This window comes from Accipiter gentilis, chromosome 29, assembly GCF_929443795.1.
Source record: "Accipiter gentilis chromosome 29, bAccGen1.1, whole genome shotgun sequence".
NCBI lineage: Eukaryota > Metazoa > Chordata > Aves > Accipitriformes > Accipitridae > Astur > Astur gentilis.
In genome coordinates this window covers 19,417,944-19,434,571 of record NC_064908.1, presented here as the reverse complement: position 1 = coordinate 19,434,571, position 16,628 = coordinate 19,417,944, and the positions used below count along the sequence as shown (strand labels likewise).

At 46.5% G+C, this 16,628-nt stretch overlaps 3 protein-coding genes across 20 annotated transcripts in view; all 3 read left to right on the top strand.

The window, feature by feature from the left end:
- Positions 1 to 12: 12 nt before the first annotated feature.
- On the top strand, positions 13 to 8,497 carry ZBTB26 (zinc finger and BTB domain containing 26). 10 transcript variants are annotated; one of them, XM_049832704.1, is made up of 4 exons: positions 13 to 72; positions 338 to 418; positions 944 to 1,874; positions 2,753 to 7,469. In XM_049832704.1, exons 3-4 carry the CDS (start codon positions 1,864 to 1,866, stop codon positions 4,077 to 4,079), a joined length of 1,338 nt encoding a protein of 445 aa, XP_049688661.1. In that variant the 5' UTR covers positions 13 to 72; positions 338 to 418; positions 944 to 1,863; the 3' UTR covers positions 4,080 to 7,469. The 10 variants fall into 10 exon arrangements, 6 of the variants coding, with proteins under 6 accessions (XP_049688661.1, XP_049688664.1, XP_049688665.1 ...); XR_007509998.1 differs by lacking the exon at positions 13 to 72 and adding an exon at positions 7,727 to 8,497 and having other exon boundaries at positions 91 to 418; positions 2,753 to 4,456; XR_007509999.1 differs by lacking the exon at positions 13 to 72 and adding an exon at positions 7,727 to 8,497 and having other exon boundaries at positions 91 to 418; positions 2,753 to 4,460.
- Positions 8,498 to 8,578: 81 nt separating this feature from the next.
- ZBTB6 (zinc finger and BTB domain containing 6) lies at positions 8,579 to 13,059 on the top strand. Its single transcript, XM_049832930.1, has 2 exons — positions 8,579 to 8,647; positions 8,826 to 13,059. Exon 2 carries the CDS (start codon positions 8,836 to 8,838, stop codon positions 10,117 to 10,119), a length of 1,284 nt encoding a protein of 427 aa, XP_049688887.1. The 5' UTR covers positions 8,579 to 8,647; positions 8,826 to 8,835; the 3' UTR covers positions 10,120 to 13,059.
- Positions 13,060 to 13,976: 917 nt separating this feature from the next.
- RC3H2 (ring finger and CCCH-type domains 2) overlaps positions 13,977 to 16,628 on the top strand; it is a 30,790-nt gene continuing 28,138 nt past the window's right edge. For all 9 annotated transcript variants that reach the window (XM_049833329.1, XM_049833334.1, XM_049833331.1 and 6 more), the window contains exon 1: positions 13,977 to 14,099. The gene's annotated coding sequence lies outside the window, so the exon portion shown is untranslated. The remainder of the gene's footprint in view (positions 14,100 to 16,628) is intronic.

The following is a 16,628-nucleotide window of genomic DNA, read 5'->3' as shown; positions in this document are numbered from 1 at the left end:
GCGCTTCCGGCGGCCGAACAATGCGGTTCCGAGTCGCCGTCCTGGGCTGCGGCGGCGGCAGCGGCGGCGGCTGTAGGTCCCGGCGGGCTGGCGGGACGCGGGCGGCGGCCCCGGAACGGGGTTCGGAGCGGGACGCGGCTCCCGCTCCTTCCCCCGCCCCCGCCGCCTCCGTCTCCGCCGCTGGCCGGGTTCGGAGAACGGCCCGGCCCGGCCGGGGACGCGGCGGGTCGCGGGGCCGGCCGGGGGGTGCGGCTGGCGGCCGGGCCCGGTCCGGCACTGGGGCGGCGCGACCCCAAGCCCGGGCGGCGGCTCACGGCGGCTCTCCTCCCCTCTCTAGGTCCGTAGCCGGAGGCCGCGGCGTGCGCTGCGGTAGGAGCGGCCGCGGGTGCCAGCGGGGGGACGCGGCCCGGCGCTACAGGTACGTGCCCCTTCGGCGGGGGGACCCCCCCACACACACCGCCGTTTTTGCGAAGGATGGGGTGTTTGGGGACGGTTTTGAACAGCCGCGCGGGCTCTCGGTTGAGCTGTCCCGCAACGTCGTTCTCCCCGGTTGTCGGGAAGTACGTGCGGGGCAGACGGTGGCCGTCCGCCGCCGGTGGAAGCACCGGCTTCCAGGGGGGAGAGCCCTGCTCTCCCCGTTCGGCCCGGAGGGTCGCGGCTGACCAGAAGTTGGGCTCGGTCTGCCAGCCTCCCCAGAAAGAGGATTTGGGGTTCCTTGGGTGGCTTTGTTGTTTTGTTGGTTTTTTTTTTTCCTTGGAGATCAGTGGTAGTAGAAACTGAACGTGCGTCAGGGCAAGTCGCTTCTTTTCTGTTTTCAGTTTCTCGTGGTGTGGTTCTTGTCACCTGCCCGAGGAACGCAGAGCCACTGGAGTAGCTGTGTCAGGTTAGCAGCACGATATAGCGTTACCTTGGCACAGGCGCTTTAACTGCGCTTATATTGCAGTACCCCCAGGTGGAAAAAACAGGCTCACGAGCAGACTTCCTTCATTGCTTCCAAGAGGAAACACAAAGAGAAACAGTTCGATGGCGCCTGAAGAAGATACTGCACGCTGATCTGTTGCTACTGCTTATATTTGCCAAAGGCTGTTGCCTCGTAAAATTCAGTGTTTTGCCCTAGAAATGGGGATGAGTCAGGCAGCACTGAAGACAGGATAACTAAGAGACTGGCGGCTCTACTTTCTGTAGATTCAGCAGAACTGTTTGTGCTGCAGAGCGATGCTATCCCTGTTTCCGAACTTTCCACGGTCCCTTGTTTCTGAAGGCCTTTGAAATCCCTTTCTAATTCTCACGTGCCATACGCTGGAAGATATACCTGATGGGCTTGAGTAGTGAGGAGGTCATGTTTCCGAATTATGTCTGATCAGCAAATTGAAACAACCCTGACCATCAGCAGATACTTCTAAAAATGTTCTTCTTTGAACCCCTGTCTTGTGTGCTCATTCATTTACACTAGGCATGACTCCATTTCCTGTTGTGTACACTGAGCTGATACTTCGTGCCCCAAGAGAGCAGTATCGGCTTTTATCTGTAAACTTCAAAGCTTCCTTTCAAGCTTTATGTGGTGGTTGTAACAGTTGTGAGGTGTAAGTTTTGCTTTGTTTTGTTATTTTATCTCACTAAATCTTGCATCATTTAGTCTCTTGTGATTTCTTCACTTCCTGCAATCCCAGTTCTCTGGCACGATTGCGTGAACAGTGTTTCATCAAGAATCACTGTAGTCTCCTAAATTCTTAACTGTTGAAAGAGAAAAGACTGATACTTATTTTATGGAAGATCCACTGTTCTTCATTCCAAATACTGTCAAACAAGAACAAACTTCCTAGAGGAGTGATCTTCCAAAGAAGACGAGAAACAAGACTTCCTATGTTCCCCAGGTATTCAAAACAAGGAGCCTAGAAGGTGTGATTAATATAATGAGGGGCCATACAGAATGGGTTTTTTATATGATCTTTTTTAAAAAAAAGAGAACAACGCACAGCAAACCAACCCTTGCAAAAAAACTTACAAGACAATCTAAAACGATGCGTTGAACCCAGTGCTGCAGATACCGCAAAGCTTGTGTAGTCCTTCCTAAGACTGGCTTGTCGAAGTTACAGTTACTGCCAACGAGATGTGTCCTATGTCAATATTGCTGCAAATTGTGAAGTGTCCTAGAGGAACTGTAGCCATTGTTCTTGGACTGTAACTCTTAGGAGCAGTATATGATAGATGCCAGAAGGTTAAGAGGGATGTTTGCATGTCTGGCAAGTGCCGGGTACTGTCTTACCTTGAATTCATTTGTCATGAAAGCTATTTAGGCATTGAAGGAAATAAAGAACCAAAAGCTGAAGGAATGTCTTTGTTATTTGGTAAAGACAAAAATCTCTGAGGAGTTTTAATGTGGAAGCAAAGCTTTACAAGAGCAAAGGCTGCTAAAAATAATTCAGTGGTTTCCCTTTAAATTCCAGGCAAGTAGTGTGGAAAACATCTTAATTCTTTAGAATACTGCTTCAGGAGAATTTCTGTCCTATCACCTCTACCTTATATTCAAGCTGCATTAAATTAAAAAAAGGTAAAAGATATTGCAAGGCGAAGTGCAAACTTGATTTATTTATTTTTTAACTTGTAACAGACATCAGCATTTATCTAGGATAAAACATAACATCTGATTAAGCACACACTTTATATTATTTCTTTAGACCCTTCTAACTTGCATTTTAGAAAATGAAAAAATTCTCACTTGTGGTTTTTTTTTCTTGCTGCTTTTCCTTAGGTGTGCCAAAATGTCAGAAAGATCAGATATTCTTCACTTCAAGTTTGACAATTACGGGGATTCGATGTTACAGAAAATGAACAAACTGAGGGAAGAAAACAAATTTTGTGATGTCGTGGTCCATATAGATGACGTTGAAGTTCATGGGCATAAAATTGTATTTGCTGCTGGCTCTCCCTTTTTAAGAGATCAGTTCTTACTGAACGACTCCAGAGATGTAAAAATCTCTATACTGCAGAGTTCAGAAGTGGGGAGGCAGCTGCTTCTCTCCTGTTACAGTGGCATTCTGGAGTTTCCTGAAATGGAACTGGTAAACTACTTGACTGCTGCAAGCTTTCTGCAGATGAGCCACATTGTTGAACGATGTACGCAGGCCCTCTGGAAGTTTATAAAACCGAAGCAGCCGTTGGAGAGCAAGGAGTGTGAACAGCAAAGTGACTCCTCTGAGCTGAAGGAACATCAAGGAGACGACGACTCTCTGCAGCAAGATTCACCTTGTATTCAACCTTCAGAAGACAGTATGGACATGGAGGATAGCGATATTCAGATCATCAAGGTGGAGTCCATCGGGGAGGTAACAGAAGTTAGGAATAAGAAGGATCAGAACCAGTTTATTTCTTCTGAACAAACTGCACTGCATTCCTCAGAGCCTCAACACTTTCTTATCAACTCCACTGTTGAAAACAGAGCAAGTGAAATAGAGCAAAACCACCTCCACAACTATGCCCTGTCATATGCTGGCAGTGATAACATCATTCTGGCCTCTAAAGATATGTTTGGGCCTAACAACCGAGGTATAGACAAAGGCCTCCAGTGGCACCATCAATGTCCAAAGTGCACAAGAGTATTTCGGCATCTGGAAAACTATGCTAATCACTTAAAGATGCATAAACTATTTATGTGTCTCCTCTGTGGCAAGACATTCACTCAGAAAGGCAATCTCCACCGGCACATGAGAGTGCACGCAGGCATCAAACCGTTCCAATGTAAGATCTGTGGGAAAACGTTCTCTCAGAAATGTTCCTTACAGGACCATCTCAACCTGCACAGTGGGGACAAGCCCCATAAGTGTAACTACTGTGACATGGTTTTTGCGCATAAACCCGTTCTGAGGAAACATCTTAAACAGCTACATGGTAAAAATAGCTTTGACAATGCCAATGAAAGAAACGTTCAAGACATAACAGTGGACTTTGATTCATTCACATGTAGCGCTGCTACAGACAGTAAGGTCTGTCAGCAAGCTGATGCAAGCCAGGTACTGGATGCAGGGAAGCTGCCTCAGGCTGTGCTCAGTTTAAGAAATGATAGTACCTGCGTCAATTAAGCAATTAGAAACAGCCCTTTGTAGGGATCATGACTGAGAGGAGTGAACAGTTGGTTTGGGCTCTTACCTAAACTAGTGGTATGCCCTGAAAGGCTACGGATGGATGGATGGCGGGTTGGATTGCAAAACCTGGCAGGTCTTCATCATTCGTTCTTAGTCTTACTTGATATTTTCTGTGAATAGCAATCTTCCTTCAGGTTTCTGTCTGTGTCTCTACTGTGGATTATGGGGTTAATTGTTTCATTTCTCTCTGATTAGGAGACTCAAGACTAACACCTTTTGAAAGACTGTTGCTGTGGGCTGCAAGTAAACCATCTGCTGTACAGTTAGAGGCCTCTCTGTGTCTGGGCAGATGGAGGAAAGAGCAAAGAGGACAAGTCTGTGAGATAACCTGATTTTTTTTAATTTTTTTTTTTTAAAGCACTGGATAACTGAAAGCACTCCATATAGTTAAATTTAAACTTACCTCTTAAAATTACCTTTCTCTGATCTTACCCCTAGACCCCTACAGTTGAAATGAAGTATTTTTGTGTCACTTTTTTGCCCTTTCTAAACTATTTCAAGAAACTTCTGCTGCCAATCAATGCTATCTTAAAAGCTCTCAGGGTTTTTAAGCTCGACATGTGTTATGAAAAGATAAAACCCTAAATGATTTGGCAGGGTTAGCTGATTGTTGCATAGAACTGTTCAAAATAAGAATAAATTGCAGCTCTGGAATGTGAGAGGCCGGTGCCTGGAGTGCAAGTATGACTTATTTCTTATGCTGTCATACCTAAGATTTTTAAAGGGCACTTACCAGTGTATGTACTGAGACAAGCTAAACACTTCAAAACTAAAAATTATCATCCATCTTCCATAAATTTTGCATCATATAAGCCACAACAGTTGTTGGGTTTAGAGCAAAGCTGGAGTGGAGAAATACTGCTTTTTGACACTGTGAACAGAATCTGTTTTAAAAGCTGCAAAGTATAACAACTCCATGCTTTTCTTTTTTTTGTTGTCTTCCCCCCCTCCCCCCCCCCCCCCCCGCCTTTAGTTCTTGTATATCTCTCCTTGGTATCTAATAAGGGCCATGTTAACTTGGAAAAAAACCCCACAAAAATACCTGCCATGAGAACATTAACAACATAAAGTTTTTTGATTTCTTGGACATTCAAAGAATACTTTTTTTTTTAAGTGACCTGCATAGTTCATGACCATTAGTGTTTCACAAAGCCTAGGATGAAGTATAGGTAGCACAATTTCTGTAGGTTAATATATCAGCTATTGGCTGTACTCAGCAATACCTCTTGTATACCGCCTTAAACATCAAATGTAGCGGGAGTGGCATGTCAGTTGGGATTCTGGGATTATACTGTATTGCTTCTCAAAAGTGCCGTGGAATTATCCGCATCCCAATCAGGCTGAAAGAAACTAATTTATCAAGGAACACCATTCCCAGTAGAACAGCACTCTTATTACGTTGAAGTGTAGCATAGACTAATAATCAAATGGCTGATCCTCGGTAGAGAACTGCTGTTTGTATTTGGATTAAGTATTTCTTCCAATGCAGCTCTTTTCCACAAGGTTTGCCATGAGGCTGAGATTATGCTTCCTACCTAAAAGTAGTACTGTTTGTGTGTTTGAATGAGGGGGTGGGGGTAAAAGGCTGCTATTGTATGGTTAAAAATGCTAAACAGGTATGACCAAAGGTCTGTTAGAGCAAAAAATGTTTTGTATGTAATTATCAAAAGTTGGTCTTGATCTTCAGATATGTGTGTGTAGAAGCCAGGATTTCCTTACGCAGATGTTACACTGATGGATGATAAAAAGCATTAATGTTGCAGAACGTTTTCAGAAATCCACATACTTTCAAGTAGAAAAGCAAGATGATTCTGTGAATCAGTTTTTGCAATTGAATTCTTAAACTACTGTACTTGACTGTTATATAAACTATTACATGGACAGCTATGAAGTAAGCAATGGAAGTGGAGTCAGGGCATTACACCTTTCAAGTTGTAGCAAATATATTTAGGCCTAAAATCTAACTATTTGGAACTTTTTAAAATTATTGTTCAGGTTCCTGGGGCAGTAAATAGGTTTGTGTGGGAAGAAAAACTGGTTTTCCTCTTAAAGCCACCCGCTTTCAGAATAGTTTTGAGCTAAAACTGACCGTGACAGTTGCATCTGACACTTGCATTCTGTCTTCAGGCAGAATCTTCTGTATTGTTCAAACATCTTGACAATATTTTATTCACTATATGGAAATAAGTTGTAGCACTAACGTCAAAACAAAGATAGACACGGAAAATAAGAGCTTGGAGAGCCAGGTCAACGTGCTGTAAGGGACTAGTGAATAATCTAACCAGATACGAATATGGACATGATAAAATGGTCTTCTGCCAGAGGAAGGAAGAAAACTGTACAAATGCTAGAAAAAGTGGCAGAAAAATGGACAGCACTGAAAGCTTTGTCTATCTGGGAAGGGGTTTTTTTTGTGGAATTATGAAGCTGTAATGTTACTGTAAGGAGAATACAGCTTGTTGAAGTAGCTGTGGGTGACCTGAAGCTGACATGAAGAGACAAGGGGTTTCCTAAGAAACAAAAAAATGATTTGGTCAAGATACGTAGGTTTTCAGTCCACCCTATGCTGTGGTAATGTCAACGTCTGAGAAGGCTGAGACTGCTGGCTGCTGAGTTAAAAGGCTGCTTGTGGTCATTTGGTGAGACCATGGCACAAATAAATAGGAAAAAGCAGAAATGCAGAAGACTGCTTGCTTCTTCAATGAAAATGGACACATCTGTTGGATGAAAAGTGACTTCTTACTAATGTCTGTGCTTTTGTCCTGGCAAAAGGGTGCAGACCAAAAGATTTATGCAGGAGATGGCTGCGTGACTCCAGAAACGCTGGAGATCTAAGAGGGCAATACGCTGATGGCACGGTGCAAAGTGCACTGGTGGTAGAGTTCATCTAAGATTTGCCCCTATATGGAACAGACAAGCAAAGAGTATAGAAGAGGTATTAGAAAAGAAAAATCTGGCTAATGCTTCTTCTCTGAATTACAGATTAAAATGGAGTGAGAATTATTATAAATGGAATATACAGAGGCAGCTCGGTTATAGACTACGATGAACTTAATTGTCCATGTATGTAAAATGTTGTCTTCATTGCAATGTTCTGATTAGTGAAAGACTAGATCCATTGGTTGTCGCTACTGATGCTGCATATTCAGATGAGGACTATGGCAGTTATCATGATCTGTGTGTTAATGTGTAGAATACTATTTGCTGGTAAGTGGATAGTCTCACAACTTAATGTGCTGTACAACTTCCTGCATATCCTAAAAATAACTGAAGTCTATTACAAAAATATTTTAATACCTCCTTGAATATATTAGGATTTTTTTTTTATGTTGGCATTTTATTTATTTATTTTATATAGAAGAAGAAAATCTTAGAACTCTTAGGTTTACCAGAGGTTTAAGCTCAACACTTTTCTGAGTGGTGGTAGCTTGTGTAGCCTGTGTTCCTGCAGCATATGGTGCAGCGGCACAGCCTCCTGTATAGATCAGGGATGAGTCTTTCCTTAATTTATTTTTCTTTTAGAAGACAAGTTTTGCAAGTTAGTAACTGATGAAACTGAAGTGTCGGTCTTTTTCCTCCCCTAGCTTTTTGGCAAAACTTGGATAGCTGCCGCTGAACTGTAAAAAATCGATTGTGTGGGGCTGATTTTGGTTCTGGAGTCGTTGGGAGGAGTACAGGCGAGGAGGGAGAATCAAAATGCGATACAAACCGAAACTGCTGAGAGAGTTCTAAAGTCACGTTAAGTCTTGATTTTGAAAAACAAAGGGGGGAAAAATAGTCGGCCCCTCCTGACTTGGTAAGGCTTGAGAAGGCAGAACGGACGTTTTTCCTTGGAGATTGTATAATCGACGGACTGAGCATTAGCTACCTCTTCAGTGACGGGCAACAGTCTTACACTACGTATTATTACCAAAGCAGGCGGGTCAGCGGCCCTCGGAGAGTTTCCTCCCCGCCCCGGGCCCGGCCCGGTGGCCGGGCCGAAGCCAGCCGCGGGGCCCGGTGGCCGGTGCACCTCCCTGCCCTCGGCGCGTTCTCGCTGCCGGTGCCTGCCCCCCCCCCCCCCCCCCAAACCCGGCGGCGGGGCGAGGAGGAGCCCACCCCGACCCCCGGGCAGCTGCTCTCCGAGATGCCTTACGGGGGCGGCGGCCCGGGACGCCCCGGGCCCACACGTTGCTACCTCTACCGGACGTTTAGGCGAGGCGCGCCCCGTTGCCGGTGCGGTGCGGTGTTCCCCCGGCGGCAGCCGCTGTAGCAGTGCCAAGTCTTCTAATAAACGTGCTGCTAACTCTGTCTCCCGCCGCTTCTCATTTCCCGCCGCGGTAACGGCGCCCGTGGAGCCGGGGGGGGGGAAGGAGGAGGGGGGGAGAGAGGGGGGCGACGGTGCCGGTGCTGGAGCCGCTTCCGGTGCCGGAAGTGGGCGGGCGGGAGGTGGAAGCGCTTCCGGGGCGCTGCGGCACCGGCGGCGGAGCACGCACCGGCTGCAGGGACCGGCCGGGCCGCGGCCGGTGAGTGGGGCGGGCGGCGAGAGAGAGAAAGAGGGAGGAAGGGAGGGAGAGCGGGGCCCCTCAGCCGCCGTGGGGCGGGCGGGGGCGGGGGGGGCGAGGCCGCGGCTGGGCCCTGCCGGCGCGGGTGGCCTGGGTTCGGCGTGACTCTCTCCGTCGGTGCCGGTGCCTTCCCCCGCAGGAACGGCGCCATGGCTGGTGACTCGGAGGTGCTGCACTTCCAGTTCGAGCAGCAGGGGGATGCCGTGCTGCAGAAGATGAACCTCCTGCGGCAGCAGAACCTCTTCTGCGACGTCTCCATTTACATCAACGACACGGAGTTCCAGGGGCACAAGGTGATCTTCGCCGCCTGCTCCACCTTCATGAGGGATCAGTTTTTGCTCAATCAGTCGAAGCAGGTGCGGATCACCATCCTGCAGAGCGCCGAGGTGGGCAGAAAGCTGCTGCTGTCTTGTTACACCGGCGCTCTGGAAGTCAAAAAGAAGGAGCTGCTGAAATACCTCACCGCCGCGAGTTATCTCCAGATGGTTCACATTGTGGAGAAGTGTACCGAAGCTCTGTCGAAGTACTTGGAAATCGACGCTTCCATGGAGAACGGTAATCAGGCCGCAGAGAGGTGTCACTCCTCCGACGCTGAGCTGAGAAACGGGGATGAGGTTTTAGAGAAAGACTGTGAAATAATTGAGATCTCCGAAGACAGCCCGGTGAACGTAGAATACCCTGTGAAACAGGAGAAGGGGGAGATCTCACGGCCTGCAGTGCAGAGCTTGATCTCGGAAAGGAAGGAGGCAAAAACCCCAGAAATATCAACAGTTGAAATCGGATACAAGGACGATGAGATCTGTATCTTCAGAATGGATTCTATGAGTGTAGCGAACGTAGAAAATGATCATTTTCCTCAGCCTTGCACTTCCTCCAAAACAAATCTGTATTTTCCAGAAACCCAGCACTCCTTGATAAATTCTACAGTTGAAAGCAGAAATACAGAAATGTCAGGAAATCACTTTCAGGCTTTTGTCAGTGACAATCCAGAAGGAACTTCTAGTCTGATGAATGGGTTCCAGAGCCTGGATGATTCTGGCAATTCGTGGCGGCACCAGTGTCCAAAGTGTCCCAGGGGATTTCTGCATCTTGAGAACTATCTTAGACATCTAAAAATGCACAAACTCTTCCTGTGTTTGCAGTGTGGCAAAACATTTACCCAGAAAAAGAATCTCAACAGACACATCCGGGGGCACATGGGCATCCGCCCCTTCCAGTGCATGGTGTGCTTGAAGACCTTCACTGCCAAAAGTACGCTTCAGGATCACCTGAATATACACAGCGGTGACAGGCCCTACAAGTGTCATTGTTGCGACATGGACTTTAAACACAAGTCTGCTCTTAAAAAGCACTTGACTTCTGTTCATGGAAGGAGCAGCAGCGAAAAACCAAACCTGAACGCTATTACGAAAGTTAAAATAGACTATGATTAATGGATGGGCGGTTGTGGGGCCAAGCTCTGCAAAAAGCTCCTTCCGAGTGAAATTCTAGATGAAATTCTAGGTACAGATCCCCGCGCGATGGAGAGAAGCACAAATATGTGACTGGTGATCAAAGACAGGCCTTGCGAGCAGCAAACTTGCCTGCTGCGTTAGGTTGCTATTGCTGTAAGTGTGAGAACGGTGTTTACTAGTTGAAAGTAAACTGCAAAATATGTGAAATTATTTCATGCTTCTCTTCTGTTATTCTGGATGCATTCTGATTCTGCCCCCACAATTATGTTTTACCCTCCCCTGTTTGAAGGGCAGGCACTGCTGCTTTTCAAACTATTACTGATACTGCAATAAGCTGAAGCCTGAGCTGTGATGTTCCCGATCTGTAACGGCTAAGGAAAGGGGATGTTTGTATTTATTCAGCGAGTCAGTCATTCCTACCCGGTTCACGTATCATTTGTGGTGACATCATCTCCTTACTTGCCCAAACTTTGCTAGATCTTTTCAACAGAAAGAAGGCATGTTTTCACACTCAAGTCTGTGATATTTAAGAAAGAACACACAACAAACAAAAAATAATCGAGGAGGCTTTCAAATTGCCTCTTGCAAATCGAGAATTGGTAAAAGAGAAAGAAACAAACAGCATTGCCTTGCAGTTCATTTTTAACTGGATAGTCCCATTAGAAGGACTTGTTTTCAGTTTTATGAATGAGTTCTGAATTTTTCTAAACTTTCTAAACTGAATTTTTTTTCTGCCATACCAGTGTTTTGCACCTGTATTTGACTAATTCCAATTAAGTTAGTCCTGGTTTTTGAGTTGTAACATTTGCCTTCATTTTTTACAAATCTTGGATACATACACTAATGTGAAAAATTAAGCTGTGTGCTGTTACATAATAGGAGTTTCTACATTAATTTTGAAAAACAGTCCTTTATATCTTATTAGGAATGGCTTAGAAATAGAGGTCTTCTCATTCTCTGATTCTGTGATACGGTAAAACAGTAACTATGTGTGTTTGGATAGGTGTGTTTGTACTTGTCAAAGGTCGTTTCAGTTTCATCACAATCATTGAAAGCCCTGTAATGCAGAATCTTTATCCTGTACCTGTCTTTGACTGGTATATGTTTCTTCCACTTAATATGATATAAATAAAGAGTCAATTCAGTTGTTACTATGAGATAATGGTATTTACATTAGATTCTCTCCAATTAGCAAAAAGCGATAGTTCTTAATTCTGTCTGTATCACAAGGGTACACTTTCCTTCAAGTTTCAGAAGTGCTGTTACAAAGTTCTTGCTCTTGAGTCCAGAAGTCTGGCCCGTGTGCTCCATAACCTAGCTGTTTTTAAAATCCAAGACAACAGGTTTTAATGTCAGTTAACGGGTTTCACTTCCTTTCCTTCCCTGTGTCCGAGAGTGCCCCAGCCATTACTTGGGGTTTTATATATCAACTACGTGAGGGGTTAGGTGTGTACAGTAGCTACCGTGCAGTTTCCTGTTATTATGTGTAATAGGTGTGATCAGCTGCGCCAGTGTTATTACTGTCTTCATCTCTTGAAAATTGCACTAGAAAAGTTTTTAAAAACTTGTTTCATGAGGGTTTTTTGAGTTTAAAGTACCTATTAGTTGGACTGCAGCAATATTTTCAGGTCCAGGTTCATACTAGGCCTTGTGTGGTAGGCAGCATATGTCTTCCTCAAAAACCATGTATTCTAAATAGGCAACTAGCATGTTCTGAAGCTGAGAATGCCACTAGTGCTGTATTCCTCCAAAAATTCACAAAAATGTCTGACTTCACAGACAGTTGACTTGTGAAGGACTGCATTGTACTGGATCACTGGAAAGGCGTGCGTGCCAAGTCTGCATACTGGGGTGTCCCTATGAGTAATGACAGAAATGACACCCCCTGAGTAAGTAGCTAGCGTAACCGTAAATTGAAATCACCTGTTTTATCCAGTACTTTAAGCATAAGGCCCAACCTTTCACAATCTCTTTTATTATTTCATATTCAAAGTTGATAATTTGCTTTATTTTGGTGATTTTTAACTATAGTAATTGTAGTGACAATTACTGTAATTAAAAGCTTTGAGAGTCATTTATGGCGCGACCGCCTGACATTTTGAAAAAAAATTGCATTTTATAGCGCTGTCTTATGTTTGCATTCATTAGTCTGTCACTATTTACAGCCTTTTTGACCTTGTGATTAGTATTGTTTGCTTGGTTTTCACAGAATACCATTAATTTTTGGTTACCAATTGCATAAAATTTAAGGGTCTGATTTTCAAATGCATGCTAATACCTGCATCTGCCCTTACTGTATTTACAGTTGTTAACTTGGGCACACATACAGGTTTGTATGTAGCTTTTCACTTGTGCCTACGGACTTACTTAAACTCCTTCGTCCTTGGAAGAGGTTGTAAAACAAGGAAAAAGTTTTCTTCCCTCCCTCCCATCCTTTTTACATTGGGCTGCTATTACTGTAGTTCAGTAAATAAATGTATTGTGCATTTAGGGGACAGGCTTGGTTCAACTGTGCTTAAATTTGTTCAGTTAATACGCATTTTTGGCAGGTGTATGATTATCATTGTAACTCTTCAAAAGATCATTCCTTGTTTTTTGTTTGACTGTTTTTTATAGGTGTATGCATGGGTATTTTCCTGTGTGTCAAAGGTGAAACAAAGGCTGATCTTTTGAAGTCCGTCTTCCGTGGGAGCAGGGTTGCGAGTTATCTCGGTCTGCTGTTGTATTGCATGTAAACATGAGAGGGAGTTGTGTTGTGTGACAGGCCAACAGCATGTTCTCTTCCGTGGCTAGAGTGTCTTGGTAAGCTTTGTGAACAGAAACTGATTTTGTGCACATGTTCACATTAAAGGTGTTTCCCCTGTCCATACATGTAACCACTCGTCCTGTCATAACACAATAAATGAAATGCAAACAAGACATTGTTTCAGAAATACATATGCTTTCTTCTAATCACAGTTAAATAGTTCTGTGCATACCTTGGTATTTAGTATTCTGGCTTGCTATGATGAGTAAGAAATACGGGTGTTCACGTGGCAGTCATTCAATAACGCATTTTTGCTGTCCTTCGAAGGGTCTACCTGACCTACTTGTCAGATGAATGCTTTCTCCTCAGAAATGACAACTCTACACCGCCTCGGCCTTGGTGAAGAAATCTGGTTTGATTTTCGCGAGTGACCAGAGGAATGAGGTGCTGCTCCCGGGCTTCTCCCTGGGCTGGCCTGTGGCGAAGCACCAACCCAGGCGCTCCCGCCGCCGCCGCCTTTGTGCCGGGCTGGCCCTGAGGCGGCCCCGCCGGGGCTCTCTGGCGGCTTCGCCTCTCACCTCCTCGGGAGGCCATGACGGGCGGCAGCGGGACAAGCCACCAGCGCCAGGGACGGCTTCCCATCCCCTCGTCCTTCCGGGCGCTAGTAATAATCAAGTTATTCGTTGAAATTTAAAAAGGAAAAGAAAGAAGCGACGCTTGCTGCGAAGACGGGGCGCCGCGCGTCGAGGAGCAGGCTGAGGCGCCGAGTAGGCTAGGCGGGCCGCGAGGGGGCGCTGGCGGCGGCGGCCGCCGCTCTGCCACGCCATCTCGATGGCTAACCGCTTTACCCCATGGCGGCGGGGCTCGTCTGTGCCGCCGTCTCCATGGTAGCTCCACAGCCGCCTCCCACAATGCACTGCGACCCCCTCCCAGCACCCCCCCCACACACACACACGCACAGAGAGACCGCGGTGGTCACGTGCGGGGCGGTGGCGGGCGCGGCGCGGCCGTTGGGCTCTCGCGCGGCGGCGCGCGGGTCTCGCGAGAAGGGGCGGGGCGGCGCTCCCGGCTGTCAGCGCGATGAGGAGGCGCCGCCGAGGCCCCCGCCGCTGCCTCCGCCGGGCCGCGCCGCGCTGCCCGCCCCATGGCGTGTGAGAGGCCGGGGCCGCCGCCGCCTCCGCCTGCTCCCGGCCCCGCCGCCCCCGCCTTGCAGGTAGGAGCGGGCTGGGCGGGGGCGGCCGGCGCGGAGAGAGAGGGGGGGGACGACGACGACGACGACGCGGTGACCCGGCGGGGCCCCGCCCGGCCCACACCCCCCCCCCCCCACCCCCCCCACCGCCGTCGTCGTCGTCGCCTCCTCCTCCCGGCGCCGTGCGGGGGTCCCGGCGCTGCGGAATCCGGGCGGGGAGCGGGGCCGGGCCTCGCCCGCCGAGCGCGGTCTGTCAGCGCCCCCGCCCCGCCGGGTACCGGCCGCCGCTGCGGCGCGGGGGAGGGGGCTGCCGCCCGCCCTCTCCCCCCCCCCCCCCCCCCCCCTTTCCCGACGCTGGGCCAGCCGGGGGACGCGGGGCAGCCATTTGGTGGCGGCTCCGAAATGACGGCGAGAGCCGGGGCCGGCGGGCACAGGTGCGCGGCGCGGTCCGGCCGGCGGCTGCTGACAGCGGCCTGGCGGAGGCGGGGGAGGGGGGGCGAGGCTACGAGGAGACCCACCGGGGCTGGCACCGGCGAGCGTAAGGCGGTGAGGCTGCCGGTTACCTCAGTGGCAGCCCTTTCGGGCCCGCTTGGCAGCAGCAAGCAGCCTGTTCTAGTGGTGTCCTCCAGTACGGAGGGGAATTGCAGCGGTATCGTGAGTGTTCCCACTCTTGTGGAGCTGTGCTTTAGGGTAATGGTGGAGAAGAGTCATGGTGGAAAACAGGCCCTAGAACTGCACCCGTCATGTCACGTTTAAAGCGTCTGAACCAAAAAAAAACCACCCAAAACAACCAAGCAGGAAAAGCGTGCCTTGGTTCTGCTGATGCTTGAGGTGCACTGAGGGTTTTAAGTTAAGCGTAGAAGTCAGCACAAAGCATAGGAAAGGGCAGCAGTGTGATTGGAGAGTGATGAGTATTCGGCTACAGTCAGGGTTCAAAGTGGAACGGTACGTGTCTTTAGTGAGAGAAAATAATGGCAAAGTTTAGGCTGGCAACCAGGAAAATTTCTGATGTCGGTCTGTTTCACTTTAAGTGCAAATTTAGGATTTTGTTTGGGTTTAGTTGTAAATCCTGTAGCTACTCTTGTGTTTGTTGTTTCACAGCCATTATAGCTATCTCATAATGTTGAAACAAAAATTAAAAACAGCCCTTCAGATTACAAGAGTGTAAATTTGTAATTGTGGTGGAAGAGGCCTTCCAATTTAAATGAGAACCAACAAGCACAATTGTAAATCTTCTGAATCAAAATGCTGTTCCTTGACCTTTGGTCTGTGTTAAACATCTGTGGAGATTCTAGAAATTGAAGCTTGTGTTGCTGGGATAAGTATTATTCTGTGAAACACTGAATTCTTAATTTTTGTAATAAATCATTTTCCCAAGACCTGCATGTCTTTTTAATGAACTTTTTCTTGTTTCTTCAATGTAAGCAAAGCTTTCCACAAGAAAAGGTTTCTTGTTAACTCGTGTTCCTGTCTTGTTTGAGGTCATGGCCGTTTTTCTCAAAAATATTAAATTCCAACGATTTTAGTGTCAGTGCTTGAGATATCTCACAGTTATGTCCTTGTCTTGAGTATTGATCCCTTTTATTTAAGGTTTCGTTGGTTTACAATAGACAGAATATTTACAGTATCCAGAGGGTAATGGCTAGTCGCATTTGTTTTGTTAGGTGTACGTTACATTTTGTTTGGTAAGATTTTGTATACCTCTTAATGAGATGAATAGAAGCGGTCTCTCCTTACTGACTGGACAATCCTAATGAAAGGAAAAAAAAATCTGTATCTGTGGGCATATTAAGCTATTCTGTATGAACTTTAAAAAGGCTTTCCAACTCTTATGAAACCCTCTGTTTTCTTGCCTGTGTCTCAGAAAGGAATTATTATTTCATTAAAATTATTTGAAAAATGTTAGAATACAGAGTTTCTCTTTTGTAAAATGTATAGTTTAAGTATGGAGGTTGTTTTTTTTTAAAAAAAAAGGCATGGGGAACTAAGCCATACATGAGAGTCCTTATTCTCTGAAAATATTAATGAAGAGTAAGGAATTCTTTGGTGTATCTTTTCTTGAAGTAATTGTGTCAAAATAGATGTGCTTAGAAATAGATTCCCTTTCTCTGCATTCAGTGTAAGTTCGGTTGATTTTCGTGGCAAAGAAAATTTTTCGTTTATTTGCTCTTCAGTTAGTCCTGAAAAGTCAATACTGTTACAGGAGCTGAATTTGTATCGGGCTTGAGGCAAGGACAAACTCTCCTTTCAGTGACACCTATGAAACACAAAAAAAAACCCCACAGTGGCATTACATAAGTATATAGGAAACTTTTAAAATTTAGTAACAGGATTTCTGCTAGCAATGCTTGAACAGGAAAGAGCAGGTGTGAACTGTTGAAGATACACTGAGTCTAGTGTTGACTTGGGGGGGGATTTACCTCTGAATTGAGTGAACTTTGGCAGTCATTGAGCAACCGTGAACTTAAATTTGTATTAGTGAATTGTACCACTGTTCATAGGGAATTATTCTTCAGCCACATCTTTTAAGGAGGCAGAGGGGATCTAAGCTTT